Source organism: Jaculus jaculus, chromosome 8 (genome assembly GCF_020740685.1).
Source record: "Jaculus jaculus isolate mJacJac1 chromosome 8, mJacJac1.mat.Y.cur, whole genome shotgun sequence".
Classification (NCBI taxonomy): domain Eukaryota; kingdom Metazoa; phylum Chordata; class Mammalia; order Rodentia; family Dipodidae; genus Jaculus; species Jaculus jaculus.
In genome coordinates, this window is record NC_059109.1 from 37921438 (window position 1) to 37947519 (window position 26082).

At 46.1% G+C, this 26082-nt stretch overlaps 1 protein-coding gene and 1 long non-coding RNA gene across 9 annotated transcripts in view; one reads left to right on the forward strand and one right to left on the reverse strand.

Annotated features, from left to right (window-relative positions):
* Positions 1–15679, reverse strand: part of Meis2 (Meis homeobox 2) — a 228408-nt gene extending 212729 nt beyond the window's left edge. For 4 of the 8 annotated variants that reach the window (XM_004668193.2, XM_004668192.2, XM_004668195.2 and 1 more), the window contains exons 1-6: positions 15427–15679; positions 13822–14054; positions 12077–12218; positions 11280–11330; positions 10210–10260; positions 9315–9464 (exon numbers count right to left, since the gene is read on the reverse strand). In XM_004668193.2, the coding sequence (XP_004668250.1) occupies positions 9315–9464; positions 10210–10260; positions 11280–11330; positions 12077–12218; positions 13822–14054; positions 15427–15438 (639 nt within the window). In that variant the 5' untranslated portion in view covers positions 15439–15679. Of the gene's footprint in view, positions 1–9314; positions 9465–10209; positions 10261–11279; positions 11331–12076; positions 12219–13821; positions 14055–14845; positions 14971–15426 lie in introns of those variants that run through there. The other 4 variants (XM_045156332.1, XM_045156331.1, XM_045156334.1 and 1 more) reach the window with 2 other exon arrangements.
* A 2412-nt stretch (positions 15680–18091) lies between these two features.
* On the forward strand, positions 18092–25727 carry LOC123462787. Its single transcript, XR_006638513.1, has 2 exons — positions 18092–18882; positions 24939–25727. It is a non-coding gene; the product is annotated as an uncharacterized LOC123462787 (long non-coding RNA).
* Positions 25728–26082: the final 355 nt, after the last annotated feature.

Genomic DNA, 26082 nt, shown 5'->3' on the forward strand with positions numbered 1-26082 from the left:
AAGCCAGATACACAAGGTGACACGTGAGCAAAAGGTGGCTCAGGATTACAGTGGCTAAAGGCCCTGGTTCACCAATTCTCCTTCTCTCTCTCTCTCTCTTTCTCCCTCAATTTCTCTCTCATAAGAAAAAGAAGAAACTATTTTAAAATACTACTTTAACTTTGCTATCTTAATCAGGACACATTTCTCCAATGCTTTCTGTTACTGAATATTTTAGAGTAAAATCCAATGGCTCCCTTAACAAAATATGGGGTCACCACTGTGGAACAACCCTTTACATCTTTTAAGTTTATTATCCTACCTCTCAAAATATCAACAATTAGAGTACATAATCAACAGTTGCAATATTAACCATAGCATCGATACTTAATTCACACAATTTTTTTTGAAATGAAACAAATATGGGGTATTTGCTGTCTAGTAAGTTAACTGAGACTTCCTCTGGAGCTTCCACGGAAGCTTTAAGTGACTGGGCAGTGACTTTTCTTGGAAGAGCTAATTATTCTGAAGGACTGCTAGGCAGGCTGGGAGGTGGAACTTGTGCTACTTTCTGAGCATATTCTGCTCTTATTCCTCCTCCTCCCCTTTCCTGATCATTCCCAATACCCTGCTGTTGCTTAAAGGGAAACAGGAATTCTAATGTACAGGAAGGACTTTATCGGCACCACATGAAGGCAGGCAAGAGATGGAATTTCCTTTGGCAGAAACGCAGGGCAGGAACCACACATGAAACATAGCAGCCCGGAGGCCAAAGCTGTACACTTGTCACCTGTGTGCAGTGATTTGAGCTAAGCCTACAGATCTATAGGCAAGTGAATTATTTAGGGATGGGGGGCGTGGGGGCAACAATTTAAAGAAACATCAATCTCTGAAACTACACCACTGCTTCTTACTGGAATTGGTAAGAAGGATTCAGATGAATCCTCAACCATATGGGCCACTCAGCCATCTGAAAGTAATCTTGCCATATTACTGAAATATATAGTTTATTAGAAAAAAAAAAAGGCAAGCCTGTTATTTTCTCTCAGCATCAACTCTATAATGTGCATAAAGCACATAAGATGCTACCAAACTAAAACAAAAGCAAAGGCGAGACAAATCAAGAAAATACTCTTATTTGGAACAATAGCGACCGTTTCTACTTATAGGGTGGCCACAAGTACAAAATAAATTAATATTTGGCATTTATGCTAAATGACCAAACAATCCAGAGCTCTATAAATTAATAACATTCATATCAAACAATGCTATTGGCAGTACCATCTGGCAAGCAACTGATTCAAAGTATAGACCTTGGGTGGCAGTCTCATGACTATAACATGCTCAGGTATAAATCTCTAAAATAAGGTTGCAGGGGAAAAGCAGACTAGAGAATTCGTTGTGTGTGGTGGCTTATGTTCTATAATCTTAGCACTTAGGAGGCTGAGGTAGAAGCATTGCCGTGAGTTTGAAGCGAGCTCGGGCTCCAAAAAAAAAAAAGAAAAGAAAGAAAGAAAGAAAGGAGGGTACTTCATAACTTGTCCATGTGAAGACCAGGCCCCCTGTGAGCTCTTTTTAATCTAAGTTCAAACCCACTGGAGTGGTTTCGAGCTAAAGGCAGGCAGAATACAGGGGCTCTCCACGTTCAGCAGTTGCCTCGAGTCAGCTATGTGCTGGATTGTGATCAGATACGGAGCGAGAGGAAGTGAGACAGAGGGGTGCACAGCAGCATGAGCACGTTCCTCCAAAGCTCAACTTTCCAGTGTACACAGCAGTGATGTTAATTTTATGCACTGCAGGCTTTTTATTAAGCCAGCTGCTATAAAAGCTCCTTACCCCTCATGAAAATTACAATAATTAACCACTAACACCTCAACTATGTTTTAAGGCAAATGTCATCCAACAGCTATTATATAATGGTTCAGATGAAGCTGGTACAGACCTTTCTGTTGAGACACTACCCTGATTGGAAGGCTGCAGAGGGAGCCTGCAACTGAAAACACTGCTTTGTCCCTGGCACCAAACCTGTGCCGGCTTTACAGGGAGACCTTACTTATTAACTCACCCTTCAGTGTATTTCTTCCATGGTCTCTCTACAGCAGGTGTTTGTCAAAGCACATGGGTGAAAAACTAGCCACATCTGACAAAGTTTCTAGTAAAGCAACTGGTTCCTCCAAACAAGTTAGGCTGTTGGTTTTCATCTCAGTCACCAAATATTCTCTAGTTATCTGCCTACTATTGCCCTGCCACCTCTCTCTTTTCCCCTCCTCACCCCCCACCAGGCAAAAAGCCCCCTTGAAAAAGTAGCACATCTATTCCCAGTGTTTCAAGTGCTACGTTCTAGGTTGAGAGACTAAAACACACTAAGGAGAGTCACATGATAGCCATCTAAAATGAAGAAGGAACAGGTAGATCCCTCTGGGATGTCAAGGGTAGGGAGTCACCCCAAGATGTTTATATTCCACTACACATGGTGAAGTGATCATCTATGAAGACACACTCGGACAGTCTCTGCAGTAAGAGGAGGTCTTCCTTTGCTATAAAAATTAGAACTTACAGAAACAGCATCAAGCACTACCCATAATGCTGTATTTTTTCCCCTTAGACTGAAATATTTGTGTGTATCACAACTCCTTCTTTTTCCCTCCTAGATAGTTTCCAAGTTTACATCCTTCAAGAATAACTCCCTGGCTTCCTGCCAAATTATAAGCAGAAGTTTCGTGAATCCTGAAACCAACGTGGCATACAAAAGCACGTAAAAACACATGACGCATGTAGAAAAATAAAAGGGTGCATGAGTGTGGATGAGTATTCAAGTCCATGCATTCCACAATACATGTCCTGTTTCCAGCCAAAAAATACCACGAGGACACCCTAGGGCCTGGAGGGTGCATGTTTCTATTCCCAGTAGCTTTAATAATTGGGAGTCAAAGATGGCTCTCTTCTTGCTCTTTACATAATTGCATTAAAGAGCAGTGTTACCAGGAGAAAAGCAGTGAAGAATGAGTGGTACACAATAGGAGATGGAAAATAGATACAAGAAGCCCCGTCTCCAGGGGCAGTATTTTCTATTTGCTGTGCTACAGACTCACAGCTGATAATGCAAGCTGTAATTAATATAAAAGCAGGAGACAATCTGGGCAGAGCTTGTAGCTGTGGGGCCGCAGGAGAGCGCTCTGCCACTCCCCTCTGCTTCTCACTGACACACAGCTTTCCCTAGAAAACATAATCCTGCCAGTGTTTTCTCCCTTGGAAGTTAAAAAAAAATTGATTTAGTACCATCATTGAATTTTGCTAAATCCAGAGCAGAGCACAGAGAGGGCAGGGGTCTATGGGCAGAGGAAGCAAATCATACATGCTCATCTGCTGTTGAGGTTACAGATAATGCTGGGATTGCAACATTTAAGCTAAAACCATGCTCTGTGAGGTACATGACTATAGGACAATGTTTCATAAATCCTGGCCAATTGCTGGCATTTCTGTTTGAGAGGATTCCCCATAGCACATGATTCATCATCTATGGGGTCACTGAGGCAAAAATGAGCAAGAGTTTCTAAACAAAATAGTAAAAGTAAAATGTATGGGGCTTTACAAAGACAAGAGCAGCCCTGTAGTACAGATAAGTTTTCGCTAAAAATCTAAACTCATTTATTAAACCCCAAATGGAAGTGTTACTTAGTGGATGTGGTACAGTGAGTAGATAAGAATTAACTCATGGGTGATGCCTCTAGCAGGCCATGTGACCGACAGCAACAGATATATGTAGTTCTCATGGGCTCATTTCCTTTACCCCTTTAAAATCAAGAAGTTATACAAGATTATCCTGAGGTCATTTCCATTTATCTTATTCTTAAAAATACTTTCAAAATAACCACTTTGTTTTTTTAGAGCCCATAAAAGTACATGACATGAAGCAAATATATATATACACATATATATGTGTGTGTGTGTGTGTATACACACATATGTATATATAATATAATATTGGAAAATACTGAAGTCATTACTGTGAGATAAATCAGGATATGTGCTCATAGCCACAGAGCAACAGTCAACATATGGGAAGATATTTTAATCAGCAAAAGAGGCACACAAACTAATTTGACTTGATATATGTAAACAAAAAAGTTGCATAGTACATGTAATTAATATTAATTTACTTACTTCCTATGTGTCTAAGATGTTATAACTGCTAGTCGACACTATAGAAAATTATTTTTTTAATAAGATGAACATTCCTAACCTGGAACATTCAAGTTTACAAAAGTTAAAAATATTTATTGTATTGTAATAAGGGTTAAACATAAGAACTCTGGAGATCGTCATATACATTTAGAACCAAGACCATTTAAAATGTAAATAGAGCCACGGGTTTTGCCTCACCTCTACACTGCCACCTCTCTATTAGTCTTTGGAAATTAGTATGCAAGCATAGCTCACAGAGGTACTAAATATCCATTGCAAATAGTCTCTCCATCAAATAGAGCAACTTTCAGAGAAGACAGAAACACCTTGTGGTGTTGGTTCTGTACTGTTTTATGAAACTCTTCTGTAATGCTGACTTCCTATAACAGCACGTCTTTTAATATAGCAGAAACATACGTGTGGTTGGTGTGGTTGCTCAGTATACCTATGCTCTGTTTAAATTCATCACAGTTATGTTGAAGACACACTCCAACTCAAATGATTTCAATAGTATAAATGTTTTTGATGAGAAATGAGCAGGAAAGCTCCCAGCAACCAGAAACCGCAGCAGCAACAATACGGGCCCTTGAGTTGGTAGACAGAGCTCAAAGGTAGAAAGACACTGGAATGGTCCCAGAGAAATTGGATGAAACACACCTTAACATACTAAATCAATCTCACATTATAATTTGTTAAACTAACATATAAAATAAAGCATTGATATCATTAATGCCATTAATAATGCTATTATTAGATGCCATTATTCTCCCTTGATCATCAAGAGACCAACCACTCAAACCCAACCCTCTCCTCCTTGTCTATTTCTTTAAGTAACGATAGAGTTTATGTATCCTACTTGACCGTGTTCTGTCAAGAACAAAATTCAGGTTATTCTCTCCTCTGATCTAACCCCTTTTTAAAAACTGTAGGGGCATAACTAAATTTGACATATTCATAGATACAAAGGAAAATATAAGCATATCTTCATTTAAATTTTAGCACAGAAATTAAGATTAAAATTTCCTTTATTAGTGATGTTATCAGTGCCAACCAATTGTAAGGCAACTGCCATTTCATATTAATAGACATAAGTATATTTTCTTTCCTCTATTTTTTCAAAGAAATAAAATATAGCTTCTTATGCATTAACTAGGAATAACATTGCCAACTATGCACTTCAAGAAATAAAACATAGGCCGGGCATGGTGGCACATGCCTTTAATCCCAGCACTCAGGAGGCAGAGGTAGGAGGATCGCTGTGAGTCCAAGGCCACCCTGAGATTACATACTTAATTCCAGGTCAGCCTGGGCAAGACCCCACCTCAAAAAAAAAAAAAAAATAGAAAAGAAATAAAGCATTGCTTCAAGGATATATTTCATACAGCTATACTTCAGTTATCCAAACCTGATATAAACATATAACTTTATGTAAAAAAATATGAAGATAAACTTCATTTATACCCTTTCTAGATAGCTGATCTAAAATAATATGGAACTTAAAATGTGAATATTATATATTTTTTAGTATGACAAAGACTAACAAATCATGATCATTTCACAACAGTTTGCGAGTTGGAACTTTTTTTAAATGCTTTCTTGACATGTTTATTTTAAACATGATAAATTTGAATGTCTGGGAAACTTAACATTAACTGCAGCTGGTAAACAGAGCTCTGTTTCCTTTGACTATCATATATTTTTCCTTCACAGTATTCCAAAGCATACGAAGATAGCCATGTGCTACCCATAACTATTAATTTTTATGTTCAGTAAAAGTATAGTATGAAACATGTTATAATATTAAAGATAAGCATTCATTGTGAATTTATTAAACACAATAGAACAAAGTTTGATATTTAATTTTCTGCTTACATCAAAACTTCCCCTCATCAATATACACACCATATTTGTTCATAACAAATGAACAAATCCAGTATCTTCCCTGATTGGGACAAATGGAACATAAGACCACTATGGCTAACTTCTCTTAGTACATCTGCTGCCTCAAAATGTTTATGACATTATCAAATATTATATCAAGATAATTTACCAAGTAATAGTATATAAAAGTTATTCTTAAAACTGCCAGTAATACTGGCTTTAAAGATATTTACTGCACCATAATTATTCATTTATATTTTCAAGTCTTCCATTAAGACAATTGACGACTGTGTTGATACTTCATATCTTTTCTCTTTACTTTCTACTGCATTGAATTACAGACTTGTTTTCTTTTTCTCTCTTTCACTCTCCCCTTCCCTGCTTCTTTCTTAAATACACACACACACACACCCACACACACACACACACGCACAATGTAGTTTGATACTTCTTAATAAGGATAGAGGTGTATATGTTTTGGGGGTGTCAAACAACTGTCACAAACTGTCACCTCCACAAGAGAAACCTTGGCACAAAACAAATTAAACTACAATTCTTTTTTTTAGCTGTCATTATTCATAGCCAATAACTTGAAATGCTCTCAGCATTTCATGTGCAAATAAAACCACAAAGTAGCTCAGTAGATCAGAATAGTGGGCCAATGGATAAAACAGAAAACAACATGCTGTCTGGAGCCTTCTGACGTGGCTGATAGTCACCCCTGCACCAGCATGCACCAAATGAGATCCAGCCTGGGGCAAGGTATTAAATATGCATATCAAAGCAAATGAAAAAGTAAACCTGAAGACTCAAATTGGACACATTTACATGCAGAAAATATCCCACTCATATCATGTTTCAGGTAGTGGCTCTGTGGCCTTTTCACGGTTTTTGTGTTTTGTTTTTTTTTTTTTTTGTGGCTGGGGATTGAGGGAGGACGAGTCCGTAAAACACGGTGAAAACCATTAGAATATGTACTTTGTAGGGTCCTGGGGGTGGCTCAGAAATGAAACCAAGCCATGCCTAGGGTACCTAAACTGCTGAAAACCCTCTGAGGTTTTCCCTCTCGTCCTGTAGAAAACACAAGTGTGTGTCAGACCCCTCCATTTCCCACTCGGTGTGCTGGTGGAACAAATTATTGCTTCATTTCAAAACAAATAGCAGGGGGCTAAAGCAAAAATGGTATAGCTCAGATCTCTGGGAAGTAAAAGGCTTTAAATTATGACGCCCAATGAGGTGGCAAGCCCTCATGGGTTCAAAATAAATCAGTTGTCATATTTACTTGATTGGGGGTTTGAAAGGGTAGCAACAAATGATACAGTTGACTCTTTTATCCAAAGATGATGATTATTAAATTATTAAAGCACTATTCTCTTAGGTCCAACCTTTTTGAGTCTAAATTTAAATATTACAATAGTTCTATCAATTGTATCTCAGCCAGTACTCTAAATAGTCTGCTGTGTCTTATCTCTTCTAGGTAAACATTAGCATGCTCTAACTTCATCATTCATCCCTCCCCCCCCCCCGGGGAGGGGGGCAGTTGCCAAGAATCCGTTCTAGAAAATCCAGTAGTCAGGACCCCACAAAAATAGCTTTTGATGCATAGAACTAGGGCTTTTTCCTGCTAAAACCATAAAAATACATTCTGCACAATTATCCTCGTAACATAAATGACCATAGATTTATAAACAGAATCAATGAAAATAAATAAATAACATTAGAAAAATATTTCTGAGGCACTAAGTACCATGCCCCATGAACCACAAGCCCACTTACATTCTAGAAACACAAAGAAACTTCTAGCTGCTGTACCCTTTTAGAGTCACCTAACACAAGCAATCAACAGAATAGCCCCCAATCACTTCCCCATTGCTTGGAAACAGGCAAGGATAAGCACAAGTGTATGAGCTTTAGCACCATGGTATATATTCTGTTTGAAAACCGAACATGCCAGGCTAAGGTTCTCTTCTCTTTAAACTTTTGTTTTTAGGCTCTTTCTCATGGAGTGCACAGGGTAATCACTCAAATCAACACTGCACATTCTCAAAACTTCTGGTGAAGGCAGAAGAGAGTCCCACAGAAAGGCCATTCTTCAGGTAGCTCATTCTTCAGGTTGCTCACTGCATTCCTCCTAATACTCAGGAATGGGGCAAGGGTGCAAGCTGCCTTCAAGCCTCTACACCTGCTTAACTCCTATGAGGTGTTAAATTGAAATTCTAGCCATGAAGTTATCCAGACTATAGCCTCTATCATTTAGGTTGTGAGTTCAAATGAATGTACAGACACCCTGTCCCCCACCCCCAGGCTTGAGTTCCTATAAATAAACTGCTATTCACACCCACTCTTTAACCTCACCACTCTTGCCTTTCCTACCAGCTGCAATCTTTCTTCTCTTTGCGTCTTTTTCAAATTTCCAGTCTCACTACATATGCTTTTTTTTTTTTCATCAGACTCACTAAATCAGTTCCAAAATAGGATTAAAAACAGAGAGAATAGAAAGAAATCTCCTTCCCAGGCTTGACGTACATAGTCACTCCTTACTATACTCTCAGGCTCAGTCACCAACTGTTCAAGTGTTAAAACTCCAACCGCTAACCTGTGGTTACTCAATCATGATTCCCTTTGGCTGGCCGTAATCCGTTGTTAAAAATTGGTTCATCAAGGTTCCTGTCTTACTATGAAGATGCTTCAGGTGCTTGGCAATAAGTCCATGTTCTGACACTAAGTTTCTATGAGCAAAAAGTCCTGAGAACTATAATGTGTTCATTCACTCCTTCTTTTATTTCTGATGCTGTGCAAAATTGCCAATAATTCTCCGCATTGTCACCTCTGGGAGAGATGGAAAATCAGCCCTTTCACCACAATCCTCTGCCTGAGTCTATTGTCTTCCCCCTCCCTTTTCCTGTCCAACTGTCTGGTCTCTTTCTATCCCTGCTGCCCTGATTACAGAGTAAGAAACCAGAGAAGACAGCAGCAACCATATCAAAGACAGAATTTGCTAACACCAAAGTCATGGGATCCAGAAAACTTTACACGTTAAGATCACCAATCACTATACCAACTTCCTGGTTGTTTGACTCAACATAAACAGGCCCAAGAAAGGGAAAAAAAAAAAAGAAAATAAAAGTATGGCAAAGGTAGAAAGACACAAAAAGAAACCGAATCATTTCAAAGGAAAACTAAGTCAGTTAGCTAGATGTTCAAACAAGTTTTTAGAAAATTCTTTGCTCAGTAGCCTTAAAGGAATGCTAAAGGCTCTACTGACTTACATGGTCAGCAAGATTTGTGGAGGAGCCTGAAAGTTCTTCATGGTCTGACTTGGAACTGCCGTCTCTCTCATCAATGACGAGGTCGATGGGCATTTTCCCCTTCAAACAGCTAATGTACCGGTGGCAGAAGTTATCGCACAGTTCATGGACCTAAGAGGAGGGTCATGAAGGAAAGTTCATCTCATGTTGTTGTTTTATTTTTAAAGAGGACGATTTATCTGGTTGCAGGGTTACACGTGGAAAAAGCAAAGAAGTGATGGCTTCCAAACTAACTCTAATTAGGGGTGTAATAGTTGCAGGCTAGGAAACAATAGAGCAATTGTTACAGCAGATATTATACTCCAGAGACTTCCCTGGGCAACAAGTTACAATAAAGAAAGAAACCGAACTGGAAATAACTGGGTTTGTACTGGGTAACCAGAGGGGGAGATGTGAGTTGATAATAATTTGGGAACAGTAAAACACTCGGACTGGGGACAGCAGTAGCCTTTGCAACTTCAATAGGAGCCTGGGTGTTATGTGTGTTTCCAGGGAAGAGTGAGTGTGCTGCAGAGCAATGTTAAGACACTCCAGAGAGGGTGACTCCTTCTGGGGCACCCAGTGCAAACTCTGGCCCAGGATGACTGCGTTAATAGAGACACAGTAGAGAAGTGCACAATAACACAAATGGTTCACTGCATTTCAAAATAATCCCAAGTGCCTGGGGGAGGAGTGTTGGGAGGGGGGGGCATCCTGATTCGCTCATCCTCTGAGGCTGTGTTGAGAACTCTTTGAAGGAAGGTCATAGGAACAAGCGATACATCTGTAGATGTGCAATTCCTCATACTAGACTATGTGGAAGACATTCCAATCAACTCGAACAAGGAATCAAAATGGGGACTATCTCCCCACTTACCTTTTCTAACTCCAAAAGGTGAAACCTTAGTACTTGTATTGCCTGTATCATCTGAAAGGAAAGTTTAAGACTGTTGTTAGGGCTCTGGACTCCTGGGTCCTCAGGGAGGGGAGAGGGTACTGAGTGGATTGGGCAGGGGCCAGGGGTGGGCTGGGGGTGGAGTAGGAGAAACCAGCAGGTGGCCAGGCAAAACCCATACATCAAGAAATAGTCAGGAAAACCAAGTGATTACTGATCATCCCTGCCTCATTGGCCACGGGGTGGGAATGTGACTCCGCCTGGGCCTGTGTTCCTGTCTTTCCTCTGGAGCTGTTGGTGAGGACGGCTTTCCTCCCACCAGGCCAGGCCTGGCCAGGCCTTCCTCTAAGCTTCATTCAGGCTTCTTTAACCATCCCCTCCCTCGACCTCAGGCCAAATTATAAAAAGAAAAAAAAAAAAGAGAGAGAAAGAAAGAGAGAGAGAGAAAGAGAAAAAAAAAGAAAGAAAGAAAGGGAAAAGAAAAGAAAGTCGCTTTTCTGCACAGGAAAAAAGCTTTTTCAACAGCATACCCAGAGCAAGCCATCCCCTCTAGAGAAGGAAATACTCCAGATGAATGGTGAGGCAGGGCCTTTGAAAGCGGATTTAAGTACTTTTAATATTGAAATCGTGCAAATTAGCAAAAGAATTGCACCTAAAAGTGGCCTGCGCTGGCCGGCCCCTCACCACCCCCCCAACCACTCCTACCCAACTCCCAGCCTTCACTCCCGGGTGCCCTGCGGTTACTTCCTTTGGGTTAGCGGCCTGGGGCTCCACCGCCTGCCCTGGCCAACGGAGGAAATAACTACCTTCCCGCGGCTTACTCCCGCCGCCCAGACCCGGGGAGCATCTCCAGCTGACCCGCTGGGCGCCGCGCCCCCGGGCTCCTGCCTCGGTGGGCTCAGCGCCCCCAGACGTCCATCATGCCCCTGGCTTGCCTTTTTGCCCCCTAGAGCTCCAACAGGACTCAGCTTGACACCACAGAGCGCCAGGGAATTAGTGGGTTATCCGGGACAGGGGAGAAGAGCAAGGCTGGAGTAAACCGAGACCCTTACCAAATTGTCCAGCTCTGGGTTTGAGGAGAAAAGAGGCTTTTCGGCACGAACCTACAGAAAGCACAGAAAGTCAGCGTGAATGTCCAGCCCATTTAAAAGGAGAATAACTGTCTCCAATTAGCCAGGAGTGGGAGGGTGAGGACCATGGAGAGGCAAGGGCGGTGGAGAGGAGAGAGAATTTGCTAAATTCCGTGAAACAAACTGGTGCCTGCAATGAGTGGGGTTCGTTGGATAAAATACCAGGGCCTTCCGATCCCGGCCCTGTTCCGGGGAAGCTCTCTACCACTCAGCCGCGGAACTCGAGAGCGCTCCCGGATCCACAGTACCGGCTCCTGCAGCCGTGCCGGAGGCGGCTGGCTCTCCACCTCCCGCGCCATCCAACCCGCGTGGACCTTCCCGCAGGCGCCTAGCTTCCTGGGCTCCGGGGCACTCCCAGGTCCCCCCCCCCTAACAAGCCCTCTCCCCAATTCTTGTTCAAGTAGCTCCAGGCAGGGGAAAAGGCCAAGCCCCAGATTAGGAGCAGGTCAACTTTAATTCGAGGGTCGAGCCCCGGTATTGCTGGCTGTGTGGTGGGGTGTGTGTGTGGGGGGGTGGTAAACAAACACCCACATTTATCTCCGCTTCCAGTTTGCCTGCAGGCTCGGGGATGGGGAGGCGGCGCAGAGTGCGGACTGGGCCAGAGGAACGGATCGGGTGTCCGGGGCCTTTTCCTCCTCTTTCATGTCAAGCTCCAAGGAGAGGAGGGGAGGGAGAGTGGAGGGCTGCGGGGAGGGTGAAATGGGTCAAGAAGGTTGGACCTGCTTGGCGAAGACTGCGATGTCCTCGTTGAAGGAGTCGGAGGAGCAGACGTCCCCGCCGGCCACACCGGGTTCCCGGGGAGTACAGGTCGCCAACTCGCACTTCTCAAAGACCAGCGCTAGCAGAGGAAACAACGGGTGCCTAACGGCGACGCCGCGCAGGACACACGCACGGACACAGACAGGGGCGCAGAAGGGGAAGGAGCGAGAACTGTAATCAACAAGTTGGGAGGCTGTGCACTCTTTCTTCATACAACAGGCACGCTCCGCACCGCACCACACTTTCCACCCCTGCCCGGGTCAGCGGAGTCTGGGCCGGGAAGACAGGAAGCACACAGCCCTGGCCTGCTCCCTGGGTTCAGAGGTCTGAGATCTCGTCTGAAATGCTCCCCCCCCCCAACCAAGCCCACCCCACCCCACCCCCACGGGCCCCTTTCTGCACGCCCAATAAACACAACCTGGGCCAGGCCCCATTGGAACCACCGAGGAGCCTGGCCACACAGAGCCGGCGAGTTCATGGGGACCTACTCCCAACTCCACAGACTGAGTGGGGAACCAGCCTCGGCCACTCCAGCCCTCACCTTCTAGAAAAGGGAACACTATGTAAAGTTTATTTCATTTTAAATAGTTCTGACGGCCATTTCGGAGGCCGAAGGCTTCTCCTACATAGACATCAAAGTGACAGTCGCACATTTCGAGAAAGAGTTATAATTTCTCCACCACCACCCCCCGCACCCCCTTGTCTTATAAACTTGTTTGCTCGACTTCTAGGAAAGCCCGGCTGCTAGGGCCAAAATAATAGGGTTGTTTAACACGAAAAGAGCTTCCCTTCCAAAGACTACATTTCTCCCAGCGTTGCAGTGGACGAAAATAAATAAACCGCGTTTTAAAACTTGAAAGTGTGCCTGCCGTGCGCGGATGCCCTTTGTGTTCCCGGGGCGGCTTAGCGACCCTTGGGGATGCGCGGGGCCTCGGGGTTTAGGCTCGGAGGCTGTGTACCCACGGTCCCCTCCCCTCGGCATCCCGCCGTCTTCCCCACCTACCCTCAGCCGGAAGAACCCGTGTGGTACACTCTTGAACCGTGCATCAGCACCCCTCCCGGAGTTCCCCGAATATAAAATAATTTCTAGCCATCTCCACGCCCCCCCCCCGCAACGAGAGCGGCTGTGTGCAAGCCGGGAGGCCCCTTCCACCCCGCTGCACTTCAAGGTCTGCCCCCTTTATTTACAGAGAATTAAGAAGTGGGTGATTAGGGCTTCCTGGCCGACAGAAGCAGCCTTGATTCCAGCTCAGGCTGCACTTCACTGACTCCCAGGCCCCTCGGTAGGAAGCAGAAGTAGGAAGAAAGGAAAAGAAAGAAAGAGAGGAAGAAAGGAAACAAAAAGTTGTCCCACAGCTACAGGAAACTTTGCTGTTCGTCCAGGCCTCGGTTAGGGGCCTTAAACAATCAGCCTGTGTCCTTCGGTCAGGAATCCTGTCCTTGGGGAGAAGGCCACAGCGAGATTCTGAGGACCCTGTCCTCACGCCGGGCCGTGGGAGTGCAGGAGGGTACATCTTCCTGGTCTTTGACTCAGGGCCCCCACGAGCAGACTCCCTCTGCTGTCCTCGGTGGCAAGCAATCCCCCCCCCATGCAGAAATACCTCCCCGCTCAGCCCCGGCCAGTCCTCCCTCACCTCCCACAGAGACAAACACACGCTCTCACGCACACTCACACACAATGAGCTGGGTCCGGGGGTCGGTTTACCCGTAGATCGCGTCCTTGTCTCGCTTCAAGGCGTCGTTGACAGCAGATCCCATGCTGGCCGGCATGACATTGGGGTGCGGGGCGTGCGCGCCGTAGTGCTGCGTGGCGTGGAGCGGCGGCCCGTGGTTCAGGTGGTGAACCGGGGGGATCGGCCGCGGCGCGTGAGGGTCTCCGTACATGGAAGCGGGAACCCCTACTCCATCCATCCCGCCGTAGTGGGGCAGCTCATCGTACTGTCAGAACCAGCAAGGAGGAGGGGACGCAGGGAAGGGGGGGCGAGGACGGAGCAGAGCCGAAGGGGAAGAAGCGGGGAGAGGAGAGCGAACGCAGAAGTGGGCATAGGGTAGAGGAGAGAGAAGGAGAGGGAGGAAGAGAGGAGGGGAGAGGCAGAGGGGCAGAAAAAGAAGAGAGAAGTGAGGGGAGAGGGAGAGGGAGGAGGGAGACAGGGAGAGAGAGGGAGAGGGAGAGAGAGAGAGAGAGAGAGAGAGAGAGAGAGAGAGAGAGATAAAAATAAAAACAAAGTCAAAAAGGAGAAGAAAAGTCCCGGGCACAAGTTGAACACACAGACACCAAACCAGCAGAAACAACAGAATTGAAAGTTGGTGGTGGTGGGTGGTGGGGTCTTTAAATCTTAAAATGAAAAAAAACAAGAAGTATGAACCAACAGCAGCCTTTACAGAAAGGCAAGGAGGAGGTGAGGCCCGGGACGGAGGGGGCGCAGGGCGGCCCGGCTCCCGCCCGAGGCAGCAGAACCCCGGCAAGCCATCCCAGGGAGAAGTGGAGCCCGCGAGAGGAGGAAGCGCCGGATCCCACCCCCAACCCCCCTTCGCCTCCTCCAGAAGATCCAATAAATCAAAGGGCGAAATGAAAGAAAATAAAGAGAAGAAAAACGCTAATAATCGGGACGGGAACGCCAAGGATGAGGCAAGCAACACTAGGGCGAGTGCCTCCCCAGGGGTGAGAAGCGGGGGGTGGGGGGTGGAGGCAGAGAGCAGAAGGTAGGGAGGAATAACGTGAAAGTTACCAGAAACATTATTTAGCAGCGGATTCCCTGCGTCCTTGTCAATTCAGAGACAAAACAAGCACAAGCCCCGGCTAGTCTAGGCGGCTGCGGCAGCGCGGCCCCGGCGGCTGGCTCCGGCACTGCCCGCGCCCGCGCTCGGAAGCCGAGCCGCGCGGAGCAGCAGCGGCGGCGGGAGAGAGCCCGGGGAATCGCGCTGCTGCCGCCGGGGTAAAAGCTGGAGCGAGGCGAAAGCGTGGAACGATTGCACACGCACACGCGCGCGCACACACACACACACGCACACAGAGCACAGCACACACACCACTCACACGCACCCGCTGCCCGCCCGCTCGCACACACAGCGCTGGAACACGCGCGCCCAGACACGCACACACGCACGCACACACACTCGCACACACGCAGAGGCACGGGCGGGGAGGGGGGGAAAGAAGCCGATGAATAATTTTGCTGCTATTTTTTAAAATACTGGCCGCCATCATCCAGCAGTGAGCAGCGGACAGCTTGCAGGGAGAGGAGGCATGGGGCAGGCCCCTCTTAGCCGAGGATTTATATCTAGGTAAGTGTTGGAGATTTAAACCTACCCTTTGCGCCATCAGTCTGCGCTCCAATAAACTCCTGGATGGTGTCGTATATTTAATATCCCAGTCCGGATAAGAAAGTGATCTAGGCTGAAGATTCCTGTTTTGTTTTGTTTTGTTTTTTCCTCCAAACCAATTCTCCAATATGGTATTTTTAGGGGGGTGGGGGAGGCCCAAGCAAGAAAACGAAGAATTTTGTTTTTCTCTGATATTTCTTCTTTTTCTCTTTTTTTTCTTCTTCCTTCTCCTCCTCCTCCACCACCACCTCCTCCTCCTCCTCCCCCCTCCCTCCTCCTCCTCTTCGGTCCTCCTTTACCCCTCTTCCTCTTCTCTTCCTCTCAGTTGGGGGGGCGGGGGGAGAAAAGAAAAAGAAGAAAAAGAAGAAAAAAAAATTGTCAGGCCCCCGAACTGAAGGTTACGAGCGGCCCGTCAGCAGCCCACATGTAACCGAACTGTCGTGTTTCATGGCTTTTTGCCACTCCAGCTGTCAATCAAGGCCCGGAATGTCAAGGTAGTGAATGAATGATGGTTGATGATGATGAAGAGGAGGAATCTTTCAGACCCGTTTTTTTTTTCTCTTCCAGTAAAACTCCGCGAGGGGTTTCTGTTTCTTGAATTTTTCCTCCCCCCTCCCCCCTCTTTTAGCTTTAACCCCGCGATAGCTCTAATATGATCCTCTCTCTTTTAAAGTATTGTTCAAAGAAGGTAGGGAGAAAAATCAAGAAGAAGAAGAAAAAAAAAAAGAACAGTTTGTAAAAAGAAAAAAATTGCACTTCCTCCCCCCCTTTCCTGATAGGTATTTTGTCTCTCCCTCTCTTTCTCGCTCGCTCGCTCGCTCTCACTCGCGCGCTCTCTCCCGCTCGCTCTCTTTCTCTCGCTCTCTTTCTCTCGGGGAGATGAGTGAGTGTCAGTAGGTGTTGGCAGGTTGGCTGCTGCCCGGCTTATAGAAGAGCCTCAGTTTGGCGGCGCGGGTCGGCGGCGGGAGAACGAAATGACGGAACCCGGAAGTCGTGGTAGCCATAGCCCGTCGCACGGCGGAGACACATCCCGGGAGTGGGGAGCGGGAGCGAGGAGGAGCGCGCCGCGGAGCCTCTGATATGCAGCGAGCGCGGTCGGACGGCCCCGGCGGGGGAGGGGAGGGGAGGGGAGGCTGCAGCGAGAGGACCGGGCAAATCAGCGAGCCCGCTTCTCCGCGGGGACGGCGCGGGGGAGGGGAGCGAGGGAGGGAGCGAGGGAGGGGGCAGAGGGGGGGGGGAGAGCGAGCCAGCGAGAGAGGGAGAGAGAGACCGAGGGAGGGAGAGAGGAGACCGGGAGAGCTCAGAGGAAAATTGCAGAAAACCACAGGGAAAGTACCGTACAGCCTCAGATCGTTTTTATTTATTTATTTATTAAAGAAAAAAAACTTACTTGTACTTTATTCGCGCATCCCTCCTGGCTCCTGCCTAACTGGGTGCTGTTGGGACGTTTGGCACGGTTTTCTCTCTCTCTCCCTCTCTCTCTCTCCCTCTCTCTCTCTCCCTCTCTCTCTCTCCCTCTCTCTCTCTCTCTCTCTCTCTTGCTTTTGTTCTTTTAATTCCGTCGTCTGCCTTCCTCGGCCCCTGGATCACTACGTCCCGAAGTCCTCCTGCTAACATCCTAGGGCCGCAGGCTTGGGGTCGTACCATCACCCGGCTGGAATTTATTTATTTATTTGTGTGTGTGTTTTAATTTAAAGTGGCACTTTCTCCCTGTGCACATGCAGGGCCTTGAGGTCCGTTCATTTTGTCTAGTGCTAGAAAGGGACCAGTTGAACCCAGGGCTCAGCTCCCTGTCATGTTGTAGACTAGGGGCCATCTCGAAGAATCTGGGGGTCCTCGGGGGGAAGTGGGGTGGGAGTCAGTGCAGAGGGGGTTGTTCGGATTTTGATGTCCGCTGAAGCCCAGCCGTGTGTGTGTGTGTGTGTGTGTGTGTGTGTGTGTGTGTGTGTGCGCGCCGCGCGCGTGCGCGTGCGCGTGTATGTTTGCGCGCGCGCGCGCGACTCGTGTGCACCTCCAAAGTGGATCTTACTGGAGCTGGGAAGCACCGGAGGGAAAGAGAAAAAGAAAAGGGGAGAGGAAAAGCCTCGGGAGGAGTGGCCGGCGTGCCTGCCCAGCTTTGTTGTGGTCGCCCGAGGCGCGGCGGCGGGGCGGCGGGGCCGCTGGCTCCTGGCTGTGTTAATCACTTCTGGGTGACTTGGCTGGGTGGGGAAGATGGGGGCCAGCGCCGAGCGAACTTCTCCCTGGAGGAAAAGCACAAGCGTGGGGACAGAAGGTAAATACCCCACACGGGCTCGGTGGAAACTAGTTCTGGCTGCGCTCCCACCCAATCGCTGGCCAGAGTTCCAGCCGGCGGTACCCCGACGCCGCCGTGCTCCCCGCGGCTCTTGCGTCAATCAAGCGCTGCCGAGCTGGGGGCGGAGCTCTGGTCACCCCGAGCGCGGCGCTCCGCTGGCCCGCCCGCCCGTCCGCAGCGCGGCCCACGCCCGGCCCCGGCCCCGCGCGGGGGGCGCGTCCCGGCCCCTGCGCCTCACCCCGCCCGGCTCTGGGCCCCCGGCCCGGGAAATGCGCACACACTGAGAAACGGCTCGCCGGCAGCCGACCCCCTCCCAAGCCCCGAACCGGTTCTGGGAAACAGAAAGTAGCGTATCCTGAGCGCGTGGCTCCGACTGGACTTTCCCGCGGGGGCGGGGGTGGATGGGAGTGGTTAGGGGAGTAAAGTACTGTGTGTGTCTGTGTGTGTGTGTGTGTGTGTGTGTGTGAGAGAGAGAGAGAGAGAGAGAGAGAGAGAGAGGGAGAGAGAGAGAGAGAGAGAGAGAGAGAGAGAGAGGGAGAGAGAGGACCCTTTTTTGGCCCCCTTTCCATCTTCTCGCTTCGCAGTCAGCTTAGGGCAACTCAAACTCGCCTAAGACCTCAGCGTGCCAGACTCCAAGCGGAGCTGGGGAAATTTGGCTTCGTTTTCCTAAGGCTGGGGAATGAGCTCCGGAGGTCAATAAAGCCCTCCAAAAACGATGAATGATTGAGCACCTGTGATGATGATAGTGATTACCAGAGCAATTAAACAGTTTGATTAAATGAGCCATCATAACAATGATGTCTGCGGGAAATCGGCCCTCACTTATAAAGAAAGACAGTGTGGAGGGACGGGCAGAGGCGCCGGCGGCGCGCCGCGGGGACAGGGACCGAGGCCCGCGCAGGTTTGGCCCGAGTGACCGAAGCTGGGACTACGGGCTCCCGAGACTCCGGGAAGGAGAACGCGGAGCCTGAGGTTCCCGCATCTGCCCGCTCCCAGCCTGCGCTAGCTCACCGGGCTGCTCCGCAATGGGAAAGACCAGGAGGATCCTTCACCCTCCACCTCCTTTTTTTTTTTTTTCTTAGAAGAATTCCAAGACTAAAAATATCCTTCTCATTTGATGCTGAGTTGCTCGTCAAAATGTAAGAAAAGGTGAGTAAAAAAAAAAAAAAAGAAAAGAAAAGAAAAAAGAAAAAGAAAAGAAAAAAATCAAGACTCAGAGGAAAAGAAAAAGTTGGTCTCCAGGCAATTTAGCAGTTTAGCGGGGAGGAGAAAGATTAGGGAAGTGAGAGATAGAGATAGATGAGGGGAGAGAAGGAGAAAGAGTGGAGAGAGAGAGAGAGAAGGAAAGAAAGAATGGATATTTGCTCTGTGCAGAACGTTTCCCACTTCGCAGTTGTGGGGTGCTGAATGCTGAGAAGTTGATTCTTAGATCTTACTCCTCTAATTGTTACTAAATTCAATATTGGGCATATACGGTCGCCAAAAGGATTGTTGTTGATTTAAATGTCCATGGCAGATAAGTGCCAGTTACTAAGTTTGTTTTTCAAAGGAACTCGTCAATTTCCTTGATAAAAGCTTTTTTCTTTTCTTTTCTTTTTTTTTTTTAAGAAACAACTTGGTTAAGAACCTTGGCCTCCCGGTGTAAGCACTGAAGTCGCTGTTTTTCTAGGCGATGCCCTAATAAAGCCAGTTAGAATCCCTGTAGCCTTGGTTTAGAAAAACTTCACTTCACTAGAATTTGAAACAAACAAACACCTATCTTAGTGTTTTACAAAACAATTCTTATAGAGAGGACAATTTCTGTGCTTTACAGCAATTGCTAAGCGAAAGATGGCCTTATTATCTGATGGCTTTTACAAAAGAAAAATGTGAATTCTGCCTTTTTACACTTGGACGACGACGAAGGTATATTTAATTCGAAATCCTTCCTCTCTAATATTCTGCAACTCTTTGCATTTTATTGAGTACACTGAAGCAAACAGGAGGACAATCTGTTTAGGTGTAGCAGGGAGAGAGAATAACATTTAAAGATATTTTCAAAGAAAAGAGTGATTTTTAACTTTGAAGACTTTTAGTTAACTGTGTGTCACATACCGCTTGGTTGGGAGAAGATCTATGCGATTTTGAAATTCTGATTGCCTAAGGGAGACCCCCAGATTTCCTGCAACCAAAAAAGGTCTCACCCGTGCGTATCCCACTTATGAAACTATTCATTTTAAATAGCAATCCTGGGGGATGGGGATAGTGAATGACACATGTATCAATGGGACTTGAATCAGAGTGTAGTTGGTGAGGTCCGAAGTCTTTCAAGGACCACCATAATAAACAGCTTTAGGACGTTTGGTAATACCAAAGCTAAGGGCTCTTGGGCTTAAGGACTTCTTATCTCCCCCGTCCCAAATTTTCTAGTCCAATAGAAGCCACACCACAGCTGCGTGGTACCCATATTTTCTGCCTCCTACTCTGGTGGCGTTGGCTGAAGCCTGGTTTTCAGCCCTGGCACTCCCACCCAGGCTGCCAGACTCATCTGCTGTCCCACTTACGAGGTGAAGGCAAAGTAGGTGGGGCAGGCCCCAGAGACAGCCAAGAGATGGAGGTCACAGGCGCTGTACACACCTCAGTCAGCAGTCAGCTTCTTCTGCACAGGCTGAAAATGGTTTTAACAGGCGGTAAAATTTCATCTTGCGGTGTCAAATTGGGGTCATTTTGGGGTTAGAGTTCTCAGTGTCCGAGAGGAGCTGTCCAGCTGTGTGGGGACTCATTAACTGCAAAAGATCTGTTTCACTAAAAACAATTCAAAGACAATCAGAAGGCTAAAGACCCTCTACAAATCGCATTTTACAAGTGCCCCAAAACAAATATGGATGCTGAAACCTATTTCTTCAGGATCCCAAATCAGCTACTTAGCCCTCCAGTGGGGATGGGGGCTTTGCAATAGGATAAAAAAAAAAAAAAAAAGAGGTGAAAGGGAGGGGACAGAGGGGGTGGGGTGAATAGGAAGGAATAGGAAGGGCCTCTCAAATTTAAGAGTCTGTTTTTAATCACCCCTTTCTTATTGAAGCATCCCCAAGACTTCTGAAAAGCAGTCCTTTTCTATCCCATCTTTTCTTCTTTTGGTTCAACATAGAAAGCTATTATAGGTAACATTAGGGTTTAAAAAAGAATAATATGACTCCATAGTGCCTTAGCTATAGCTTAAAGGCATTGGCTTTAGGGCAGGAGTTAGTCTGAAGTAGCATTTATAACCCCAGACTTCATTTAAGGTGAATTTTTCCATGTTCTTCCAGGAGGTAGCAACTGTTTTTTTATTTTTCTTTTCTCTTCTTTTTTTTTTTTCTTGTCAAGAAAGTTCTAGATATTCAGCACAGATAATTCCAAATTCCTCAGAACTGTGATGTCCTGAAGTGTTAATCTGTGTATTAAAATCACAAGATTTAAATCCCTTTTGTGTTCTTACAACAGTTAGAACAATTGATGCCTTGCTGGAAGAGCAAATAAATCCAGCCTTAATCTTGTTTGCAACTTTAGTTAATGTTTTGATTTGGAATATTTTGTATTAAGGACATTTTTGTTGTTGTTCAAGTCTGAGAGATTAATGTTTAGTTGGGAAGGTTCTGTTTAATCAGTTTGGAAGAAAAATAGGAAGTATTCCTTTGATTTTAAAGATTCCTTCAAGTCCAAGGAAAGCACAGTATTAAACAAGAAGCTAGAAATGAAACGCTGTGGATTTCAGGGTAAAACTAAGTCAATACTTCAAGAGTCATGGGAAGGAAGTTTAGTTTCTTGCATTGCCAACGGAAACAAGGGAAAGGGCCAAAAGAATATTGTCACCTCGTTTCTCTTGCTGGATTCCACCTCTGTCAACCCGTTTTCTTTTTCTTTCTTTTTTCTTTTTTTCATCCATACTAGTTTTCTTTGAGTTCTAAATAGCACAGTAAGTTTTTGAAGTCTATCTCTTTTCTTCAGGCTTCCCAGAGTGTTCTAAGTTCTGCTAGGAGTCCTGTGCCCTGCAGAAACAGCTCTGAGCCCAGAGTACTAAGGACAAAGGGCTGTCTCCTGCCCCAGACATGCAGAATGATGGTGGAACTTATATATGTGTGTGTATGTATGTATGTATGTATGTATACATACATACATATTTTTCTCTAAAACGTATATGACCCCCCACTCCACTCAGAGCCATTTATTACTTTCGAAAAGTCTCTTCTCCATAAACCTCTGCTCATCCTTGTGAACAGTTCATGACCTTCCCAGCAGTGTGATCATCAGCTCTGAAAAGTTACGCTACAAGGAATAATGCTCAGCTCACTTCCTCACCTGTTAACTGTTCATTCTCTCCTAGATGGAGTCAAAAGAGGGGGAAGGGATTTTAACCACCACCTCCCTCCCTCGGTGGGTTGCTTTTTTGCTTATAGTTTGCTTTTATTTGAGGTTTACATTTTATTTTTGCTTTCTCCTGCCTTGGCTTTTTATGATAGATTTTTCTTCCTGAATATAATACCAATAAATCAACCTACAATTCATTTTTTTTTTAACAGAATAGAGTAGAATCATTGCATTTTCTTTGCTTTTGCCCGGTCTCGCTTCCCTGTGTTGCATGAGGAAAGGGTTTCAATAAATAGCGCTCTAGCGCTATCTGGCGGGACTCCAAATGCGCTGAGCGCTCGCATGAGCTCTTCCTACTTCCCGCGCTCGCTGCCTTCTTCCCTTTCTTCCTTTTTCTCCAGTTTCCCCCCGCCCCCGTTTTTCTAGCCTAGTTCCACTCCCTTCTTTCCTCTCCCTCTCTGTTTTGTAGTTTGTATTCACATTTCGAATGGAGATAGAACGCCCAGGCCAGAGATTAACCCCTCGCGGCTAGGTGCCACCTTGGCACTGAGCTCTTTCAGGGTTTCCAGGCAGGTCCCAGTGGCTCACACCCAGGCTTTACCGACCAGAACCTGAGGATATATTGCTTACATGTTGTTAGACTTCTTGAGCCCCAGTGTCTCCGCGGGCAATGGTTTGAAGGGGATTAAAAGTACACTTGTGAAGTTTGCTGGGAAGATGTGAATCCTGGAATCCTAGGCTTGTGGAGCCCAGCTATGTTAGAGGTCAGAAGTCCCAATCAGTCTCTGGACGCGCTGAGCCAGGATGGGGTCTAGGCCGAAGTGGGACAGTGCGGTGCAGAGCCTGGCCTTTGTGGGAGGGTTGGAGTGGTGGGGGCGTGGAAGGTACCCCAGGGCCTCACAGGATCCACACCTCCTAGTGGATCACTCTAGTTTATAGTCTTTGCCTATTGATTTGTTGTTGAGATAACCAGTTTTATCCCCTAATCCCCAGTTTTGAGCAGAGAGGTAAAGTGGGAGAAGCACAGCTCCCTGGAAAGCTCGTACAGCAGAGTGAGCCAGCAGACTCTGCGAGAGGAAGCTGCGGGCCATGCAGCACATCCTTCTGGGTCCTGTGGGGGGGGAGGGGCTCCTCCACCCCATTAACCTGTAAACACTTTGCCTGAATGTGTGGAGGTCAGAGGGAATAAGGACCAAGGCGTATGTGCAGACTCTCACCTCTTAATGCCTGCTTAGGTGAACACCGACTCCCTCCCTCCCTCCCTTCTCCCTCCCTCCCTCCCTCCGTCTCTCTCTCTCTCTCTCTCTCTCTCTCTCTCTCTCTCTCTCTTTCTCCTCTCTCCACCATTCTTACCCCCTTCAGCCTGGGAGAATTTTCCAGTCTTCTCTTTGAGCCCTTGAAATGCTAGGACACGTGTGGCCTGAGGAGAGAGAGAATTATTTTCTAAGACTCTTTTGTCTCTTTAAAGGAAAAGTGAGGAGCACATCCCCAGGTACACACCCAGGAGGTGTCGCTTCAGGTGACAGGAGCTCTGTTGTGTAACTGTTACCATCTTGAGACTACTCCCAAATATGCACCAGTACACACACACACACACACACACACACACACACACACACACAATAGCAAAAGCTAAAGCTAAGTGAAAAAACGGAGGGGGAGAGTGGCCCTACCACAGACTCTGGCTTCCTAGAACTTCCCCCATCCCACTGCTGAGGGGAAAAAGCCAGGTCGCGTATAATTAATTGAGGACTGTTATTAGGTCATCATTAGCCAAGGTGCAAATAATTGCAGCCCATTTTTACTTAAAATTGACCAGCATGAGAGTGATAGATCGATTCAGAGTATAAAAATGATGTATCAAAACATCAATGTCGATTATTTGAAATATTGTAGTCGAATTTTTTTTATTGCTTCATCGGTTAAGTGTCTGAAAGCGCAGTGTTCAAACATATATTTATGTTGCCAATACTGTCAGAACTGTCAGTTTTACTATACTGGATTTGTACTACATTTTGAATTTGCTCATTTACATAAAATGCCCACCCTAGGATTTACCCACCCCCACCCCATCTCTGGAAAACCCGCGTCAGTTTCTTCAAAGAATTCAGAAATCTTTGCCCAAGCTAAAATGTGCACTAACCTCTTTTCCGCTATTTTCCACTACAGAGTACACTGCTTTTTCACCATTTCTAACTTTCCTTAAGGGTACTTCCTCTTTTCTGGCCAACTATACCTACCCTGACTTCTACTCCAATATAGCATTGGAACAGTATTCAACATTAGTGTACATTATACCACATTCTGCTGCAAAAATCATACATTTGGGTAAAACAAACCAGAGAAAGCAGATGCCACCGTACCTCCTGGGCCACTCTCAGGTAACCAGGCCAACCTTCTCATGGCCTCAGGGTCCACCATCAAATTACCTGGAAGATTGAAGTCTTCTAAGGAAAGTAAATGGGGAAATAAAAATACCTTTTCTTCCTTCTTTTTTTTTCTTTTATTTTTTTAACTTAAAAGCGGCAATGGTAGAAAAGGAAATAATACACACAAATGATCAGCAAATTTACCCTTTAAAAGCTTTTGAACTCAATGGAAAGAAACAGGTTGGAAACGGAATTGACAGTTTTAATTCTCCCCATTTTCACCTGGCAGATCCGCGGCAGTCATTTATTTGATGGGGCGGAGATTGGAAAGGCAGATAGGCTGGAATCGCTTGTCTGAACCCTAAAAAATTCCCGGGGAAATTAAAGTCTCTTATTGAAATGTAAACATCCCATCGCTCTGTACAATTAGACTAGACTAATTGAAATTTATAAATTCACATTCTGCCAAATTTTATGCTTTTCCTTTTTTCTTTCTTTTTTTTCTTCCAGGATTCCCGCCAAGTCTGATAGGAAAGACAAGACCACTTCTGCGCTAGCTTTAAGGATGTTTTAGTTTCCCCACGACTAAAGCACTCTTCGTGAACCTTTGAAGATATTTAAGATAGGTTTGTTTGGGCATCTAAAGACGCTACAGACGCAAAGTTAGTTCGGCTTCAAGCCATCAACCCCAGCATTTTTTTTTTTAAATCTAGCTTTCCCATACTCATACTTGCCTCGAAAATAAACATCATAAAAAAAAAGTGCAATGTAAAAGAAAGTTCGCAGCTTGCATCTGTAGATCTTCGTGCGCTCAGTTTATAAACATCTTCCCGGCAGGGTTTGCCCCTGACTGCCTCCCCACTCGCTCGACTCGACGGCGTCATCGAGGGATGCTGGGATCGCCCCCAGAGAGCTGTGTTTACTTAGTTTTTTCTTTTTTTTAATTCTCTCCGCTGTGTATGACAAGTGTTATTTGAAGAAATTCATCAGCCTTGTCCAGATACTTGCAGTCCTGCAGTAATGGTCTGCCGAGGAGAACCGCTGTCACATTCTCACTTCCCAAGGTGTTGCGGGGACGCGGAGAGGGGGAGAGAGGCTGCAGCGCTTAATTACCGAGGGGACGAGGGGGAGGGAAGCGGGGACGCGCCCGGGCACCGCGCTGAGATGAGTTGCTAAAGGTATGGTTACCTTTTTAATTCTTTTTACACCCCCCCCCTCCACCACCACCCAATGCCTTTGGGAAGAAGTGATATCCTTGTGGAACAATTAGCTCAGACAATAAAAATAATTGGAAAATCAGTCGGAATTTCTGAGTTTTTAATTACGTTTAATTTCGTGCTAAGCCGTAAAATTACGAATGCCCCTCAATTAAACACTTTCCTCTTGTAAGGCATTTAACAACAATTATTCCTTAATCAGTCTGAATGTGAGTCACAAATGGTGCTTTTCCGCATCAAAAGGACGTCCTTCGACGTTACCTTTTAGTCAGAAGTAAGAGGATTAATTCCTATAATTAGAGGGATAAATATGTGCATAAATACATCTCTCACTCTCTCCTTAAAAAAAAAATAACAACAAACGCTTGCACTCGGTGTGCGACGTGGCGGGCACGCGGAGGGTAATGCTGCTAATGGTCTGGCTAGGGCCAGGCGTC